Source organism: Schistosoma mansoni (assembly GCF_000237925.1).
Source record: "Schistosoma mansoni, WGS project CABG00000000 data, supercontig 0037, strain Puerto Rico, whole genome shotgun sequence".
Classification (NCBI taxonomy): Eukaryota; Metazoa; Platyhelminthes; class Trematoda; order Strigeidida; family Schistosomatidae; genus Schistosoma; species Schistosoma mansoni.
This window is the reverse complement of record NW_017386026.1, coordinates 2,291,278-2,299,162: the sequence shown is the minus strand read 5'-3', so window position 1 is coordinate 2,299,162 and position 7,885 is coordinate 2,291,278. Positions and strand designations below refer to the sequence as shown.

The 7,885-nt window shown below is 36.2% G+C and overlaps 1 protein-coding gene across 1 annotated transcript in view; it reads right to left on the bottom strand.

Annotated features, from left to right (window-relative positions):
* Smp_045400 (hypothetical protein) overlaps positions 1 to 7,885 on the bottom strand; it is a gene marked incomplete at its 3' end in the record, with an annotated part of 15,662 nt that overhangs the window by 4,016 nt on the left and 3,761 nt on the right. Inside the window, 2 exon segments of the mRNA XM_018790810.1 lie at positions 1,203 to 1,290; positions 3,035 to 3,229. Coding sequence (XP_018646044.1) covers positions 1,203 to 1,290; positions 3,035 to 3,229 — 283 coding nt within the window.

Genomic DNA, 7,885 nt, shown 5'->3' with positions numbered 1-7,885 from the left:
CAGCCCGCCCCTCCCGTGGTGTTGAATCTCTATCAAAATAAAAAAAAAAAAAAAAAACGCAGAATAAGTAGTTTCCCGAGAATAACTACTGGAAGGGAGGGGGGGGCTCATGATCTTTAACTATATAAAATTATAGAAATAAATTATAAGGTTAAAAACTGATATATTCAGCTGGGCGAAAGTCAAAACACACGTTCATATTTATATACATTGATTTAGATCAAGTATTTGTCCCACTATTAAGCTTTCCAACAACTTGATCTCCTTTCCAGTTTGCTTAAATTGACTATGTATTGAAAGTTACCTAAAAGAGTAGATTAAATCAAGTTCTAGTGGCACTAAAAACCAATATGAACAGATATATTGTTAGAGACAGGTCTTAAATCATATTAGTTAGATGTTGAATTTTTATTATTCTATAATTTAATAATCTCGAGCAAAAGTTGATATGTTGAAAGGTAAGAAAAAACATACTAGTAGCGCGTTTTAGTTTATGACAAAGATAACTTTTAGTTTTCATCATCTAAACATTTTGACAATAGTAACTATGGGATTATGGGGAAACTAGCGTTTCATATGTACTTTATCTAGAACTACGATCAGAAAGTGAACTTTCTATCATATTCATGGTGAATTAGTTCGGCCAAATCAAACTGTTTACAACAGTGGAACAAACGAGTTTATGTTAAACCACCCTTATTATTTTGAAACTTAATTTAGCTGAGTTACAAAATATTAGCTACATGATGAAAAAGTCATATTCGTACATATGTTATACAGGGATTTCTGTACTTGTAATGTTATTCAACTCCTTCAATACACGTCACGTTAAATAAAGCTGGTGGTTATTTGACGTCTGAAAATATAACTAACCACTTACTGAACGTTAACTATTCTTGATCTACAAGATATCTAACCACAGGTTAGAATTACCCTACAAACTTCAGTATTATACATGCCTCAAAGGGTGATAAGTGTATGAGACTATACAGATATATAAAGCGATTGAATGTATTTTTTTAGTGAATGAAAAACAAAATAAGACAGCTTTATTTTCCTTCCAGGTTAACAGAATTCTCATGATGAACAGTAATATTTAACAAAATTAGTTACTTGGAGCGAAGAATAAGATAAATGAATATATATGTGAATTTATTTTCGATTAAACACTGAAAAATAGATACGATCAGATAATAGCTTACCTTCCAGTTCAGCACTGGTAATGTGTAGCTCTTCTGTTAAGAGTTGTAATCGTGCTAATATACTCCGTACAAGATCATTCCGTAATGCCTAAAAATTATCAATAACAACAACGTAGATTAAATAATTGTAAACAAACATCACTGAAATTTTATGTACTAGTAAGACTATTTGCATAGCGTTAAGAATGAAAAACTTTACAAGTTATAAAATATTACAGAAAGTTGATACAAAAATATACCCCCAGTTTATCCATCAAGTAATAATTGCCAGTGTTTAACAACTAACCTTAATTATTATTCCAAAAATTTGGATTAGAACGATAAAATATTGCAAACACTATAGCAGTAAAATGAATCAACATAATAGCCCAATTTAGTTACATATTTTAATACTTCCCTTAGATTTAAGCAGTTAAACAAAGTATCTCAGGTTTTTGAAATTTTAATTCAATCTTTACTTCACCTTAATAATCAAGTAATCAGCTCTGAATAATGTTTTATGTGTGAAAGTTAATGATGCAACCCGAATGCCAAGCCGAAATAAGTGGAGTACGGTTTTAACCTGGTTGGGATCTACTTGTCAAAAGCTCTAACCACTTAGCTACTATTTTAGTATCTGTATACATATTTCGATGTTACGGGACAAGACATAAACCATTAGACGTAGCTTTCATATTGATAAAACCTTCAGTCTCCCGTGAACTGATGCTTATTATTGAACCATTTAGGTCATTTCTAACACAATGGTGTAAATAAAAATCCTCAGGAAATATGATATACTTTGTCTTAACTCACTAACATTTACACTGCAAAAGTTATCCGTATTAACTGACTTAACTTGCATTATGCTACACTGCGAAATCCATTTCAATATCCTAAATTTTAAAGAGTAACTCACTGGATTTTTTCTTTTACTTTCTACAAAGAACTTACGTTTTCTAGAATTTAAATGAACTACAAAATATGTAATTAACCCGTTAGCTATTTCTAACGAATTTTCGTTACTTGTCTAATATAGATTCCGCTATCTAATAGTATTCACTTGCGATTGGTTCAAGGTGCTATATCATTTGTATAATTTAATATCAGGTAAAATATTTTAGAACATGGAACAGAAAACATGAAATGCACTCTTAAATCTTCACTGAAGTTCTAAATAAAAAGTTTTTGTTACCGTTCACTTTCTTGCAAAAACAGAGAGAGTTTAAAGTGTAAGCAAGATGGCATTCAAAAGAAATTAAATTTACAACAGGATTCAAATCACTAACTTTTGAGTGAGTCTCTGATGGTCAGCGAGGTCGCTATGTTGCTTTAGTCACTGAATACCGAGCCAATTGACTAAACACTATTATTACCACTCTATTAGCAATCCATGATATTTTCCTAATTGAATCTCCCACCCATCTATAAGTGGATCGACCTACTAACTAAGGTTACCCTAAATAATTTCATCATTAACCAAACAATCAGATTTAGACAAATTTGGATTAGAGTGAGATTTGGATTGGTACCTTTTGAAACTAAATGAGGTTAGCTGAGTGCTCTTCTATCAAATGATAGTTGGACACAACATTCAGTAATTAAGGAGAAAATCTAAAACTAGGTAAACGTTGTGTTTTAGTATGCCAATCAGTAAAACGCCCAGACATTTATTCAGAGCCTGTTGGTTCTTATGTTTTTGTAAACCGAATTTTCTATCAACCTTAGTTATTACCATAGTATAATGTAACCTTTTTAAATACATAGCCGTGAAGTATATATTTTACAATAAAGGTTTAGTATTTAAAAAATGAATTAGGGAATATTAATATACACATAAGAGATTAACTAACCTCGAGTAAGTCACCAACACTTGAATTAGCTGGTAAAAAAGCTATTCCAGGAATTCGACCATTGATTAACAAGCGATTAATGGGGACGAAACTACCTGAAGAATCATTAGTGTCATTTCCATTATTCATATTTGTGTCCGAACTAGTACCGGATTCAAGTGACGATGACGAACTTGCACGCTGCCATTGAGGAAACTGCAAAGTAGAATTGGAGTGAACCCCAAAAGTCATAGATTAATGTACCAATAAAAGGAAACACAATTCAATACTGGTCAGTAATTTCCTATAATGCATATCAAAATGCTCTATTAAGATGACGTGAAAAGTGAATTTTATTGAAACCCTTAGAACCGATTTGAGAAACCCGATACACTGTCGTATTAGTCATAAGAGTATTTGAGCGTAATTAGAAGCCCTTCTACCTATAACAGATCATTTGAGTGAAACGGTTTAAAACTAGTCCAAATGGAGCAGACACATTCATTTTGCCTTCAAATAGATCCGGAGTTTTAAAGTTATCTTAGAATTTATTTCATGAATTCATTGTTTCTTCACAAATAATATCGTTTACGCCTAATTTTTTTTACTACCGATACTGCTATTATTTATACTGCTCTGGGATTTGTCTTGATAATTTCATCTGTGTCAATATTTTATTACAGCTAGGACCAATACATATTTATTTATTTAAACACATAAACATTAGTACAAGGAGGCACCAAATATACGTGCGCCACACAAATTATTTGATTTGTATGAGGGTTGGAATATTGTCCACGTGCCCAAACCAGAACAGGTGGTTTTCTTAGGGGGCCAATCTACGAGCCTTTGACCTAAAGGTCTGATCCACAAGGTAGTGGAGCGACGTTAAGAGATATAGTCCCATGGTAGCTAGTGACCGACAAAAGGTTCATACGCCTTTTGTTCCCTCAGGATACTGGAGCCAGCCCATATGCACCATTGGTTTGGAATCAGGACTTTCCGACTCCCCTAGATGGACCCTTCACGTCCATCAACCAGGCTAAAGCGCCGGACATTCGCTTTTCGTCCTCTCAACTTCGTAAACACCTCTGACACGAGAAGGCAGTGAGTAGGACTTCCCTGGCAGTGGCTGTATACGCGTGGCCATGTGAGAGCATTTCGAGAGGGAGTGAGGACTCTCCCCACCCTCGGCCGTACAAGGGCATTTGGGGACATCCATACATATACGTGCATATGGCTGATAACTAATTAATATTACATTCAAATTGCCTTAAAAAACTTACTAAGTTACTAAGCATAATAGCTTAGTCTCGACCCCCACTGAATGTGAAGTCAAGTCCAAACTTAACAATAAACAATAAATGCTAAAGTAATGTCAACCAATGCTGAGGATCATTGTTGAATAAACGACGGAATTCTAACCACACCAAGACTCGGAGACGGTATTTTGGAGTTTGAGTGACGAAAAATAATAAATATGAAAGGTTTATGGAAATTACTTTTAAAGTCGATGATAATTCAGCGCAATCACATCTAATATGTGAAAGTAAACGGTACTTCTTACCTGTTGAAAACTGAAAAGTGGAACGGGTTTATTAAATATGAATCTACTGCAGTAATTTAAATCACTTTATCACTCAACCACAATTATAAAGTCGTGCAAATCTCCAACAGGTCAAACAAAACAGAATCGGAAACGAAGGTAACGACTTTTACACTGAAAAGTTAGAACATTTGAACGACATCGAGAAACAATTGAAATAGGTTTCAGGTGCCTGAATTTACGTTGAATACGGATATTTACGATACCTTTCAAATTTCTACATGAGTAACGGTGGAAGGAAGTATGGGTGATGAGTATTTGCAGTAACGTTAGTATATAGAGAAATTACTTAATGACCAACTATGAAGTAGATTAAACGGTTTTTTTTGGAAGTTCATTGCATTGGCTTGCGTGATTAGGTAAATACATATAATGTGGTTTCTAGTGTATTGTATACATCTATTACAACTTGCTTAAATTCATGTCGTTCAATACATAAGCTTGATGATAAAAATCCTAGAAATCAGAAAAATGTGCTAACGACATAACTAACAAGTAATCAATCTAAACATTCTATATAGTGACTTAAAGTCGGTTTCGGAATAGATGAATTTACCTATTAATGCTCAAGATGTGAGCAATCTGCTAACATGCTACCATGTTTCATTTACATTCAGCTTGATACTTTTCTGTTGATTAATTTGACCAATCAAAAAACAAAGGACGTAAATCAAGTAATTATAAATAATGAATTATTCATGATAAAAGAACAAGCTAAACTACTAAGCCATTTCCCGAAAACGATAAGTTTGATGTTACAGAGTAAAACAGAATGAAGAAAACTAACTTAAATCTTTGGCATCCATTCTGGAACCATGTTTCAAGTTTATTTCTTATGCCATAGTTACGAACTTATATAGGTACATAGATTAGTCAACCACATCAGCCACAAAACCGGACTAGAGAAACTTATTTAAATCCAATAGCGAGATGATTACACTTCATACTTGTTGTATGCTAAAATCTAATCTTACTATAGTGAGGGACCTAATGGTTCGTCTTAATATTTCAGAAAGACAACACCTACGTAACAAAATTAGATAGAAATAACAGTAGACGTACATGGAGAACAGTGCTCGCTTTCGCTACCATGATATCGGTATAACAAAACTTTACTCCCTTATTATCTTTGTACGGTAATTCCTTCAAATCAAGGTAATGTCATGTAATTATTGAGTCATAAGACGCTTTAAGGTCATGCAGAGTCGCTAGTGCGGAGTAACATTCTCGGTATTTTGGACAAATAAACATACTAAAACGTTTTGACCAACACCTACTGCAAGTCGTTTACGAAGTGCAGATGCGAGTACTTTACATATGAGAACTAGTGAAACTATCTGGTTGCTCAAACTGAAATAGGTGGGATGGGGTTTGAACCCATCACCTAGTGATTGAAAGTTGAGTGTATTACTCACTAGGTCATAGCTTCATTGATCAATATCACTCAAAGTATTTATTTTAGATAATTCCTTGTAAGCGTTCTTCAGTTTACGCACTTCCCTCACTAACGAAAGCCCTCACAATCGATCCCGCCTTCAGAGTAAAGAATATGTATGAAACCTGGTCCAAATAACCATGTTCGTATGCCAAGACCGGGTGACAAGTAAGAGTCTAATTAATTTACAACTTCATTTCTCTAACATGTCCCAAATAACAGTCCATAATAATAGGGGCCTAGTGTTTAACCTTAACTCCGCCTGTAGCTCCTCCAGGGGCTACTGCCGGTCCCAAGCCCGGGTAAAGGAGGAGGGTTGGGCATGGGGTTAGCGACCCCATCCCGTAGAAAATCAACTCGCTAAAAAAACGCTAACCAGAAAAAATCATTCAAACCATTCAAACTCTGCCCTGGGAGTAGAAGGAAAAATGACGTCTCATGATGAAAGCCGAGTTCCTTCGGAAGTCATGAGGCCGATGCACCTTCTTACAACCAGAGCGACAATTTTTATAGGTACATGGAATGTCCGGACAATGTGGGAGACCGGCAGAGTCTTCCAAATTTCTGCGGAAATGAGGAAATACAACCTGGAAGTGCTTGGAATCAGTGAAACACATTGGACGCAGGTTGGACAACAACGACTGTCTTCAGGAGAACTTCTGTTATACTCCGGTCATGAAGAAGAAAATGCCCCACATACACAAGGAGTGGCACTGATGCTGTCTAGAAAAGCACAAAATGCACTTATAGGATGGGAATCTCATGGACCGAGGATCATCAAAGCCTCCTTCAAAACAAAGAGAGAGGGCATTACAATGAACATCATCCAATGCTATGCGCCGACCAACGACTACGATGAAGACGCTAAAGACCAATTCTACGATAGGCTGCAGTCAATCTTCGAGAAGTGCCCAACCAAGGACCTGACCATTCTAATGGGAGATTTCAATGCCAAGGTTGGAAAGGACAACACTGGATACGAAGACGTCATGGGACAACATGGACTGGGAGGAAGGAACGAAAACGGTGAGAGATTTGCAAACCTATGTGCCTTCAATAAACTGGTCATAGGTGGCACCATATTCCCACACAAAAACATACACAAAGCCACTTGGATTTCACCGGATCACACTACACAAAATCAAATCGACCATGTCTGCATCAACAAAAAGTTCAGGAGGACGATGGAGGATGTGAGAACCAGAAGAGGAGCTGATATAGCATCCGATCACCATTTGCTGGTCGCCAAGATGAAACTAAAACTCAAGAAGCACTGGACAATGGCGCGGACAACATCACAAAAGTTTAACACGGCCTTTCTTCGAGATGCTGACAAACTTAACGAATTTAACATAGCCCTCAGCAACAGGTTCGAGGCCTTTCATGACCTACTCAATGGAGAGGGAACCACCATAGAGAGCAGCTGGAAAGGTATCAAGGAGGCAATCGTTTCAACATGTCAGGAGGTTCTGGGCCAAAAGAAGCACCATCACAAGGAATGGATCACTGTTGGTACACTGGATAAAATTGAAGCAAGGAGGAACAAGAAGGTAGCAATCAATATCAGCCGAACAAGAGCAGAAAAAGCCAAGGCACAAGCCGAATACACAGAGGCAAACAAGCAAGTGAAGAGGAGCATCAGGACCGACAAACGTAAATATGTGGAAGATTTAGCGATGACAGCGGAAAAGGCTGCAAGAGAGGGAAACATGAGACAACTGTATGATACAACAAAGAAACTTGCTGGAAATTACCGTCAACCAGAAAGACCAGTGAAAAACAAGGAAGGCAAAGTAATCAACGATATTGAAGAACAACGAAACAGGTGGGT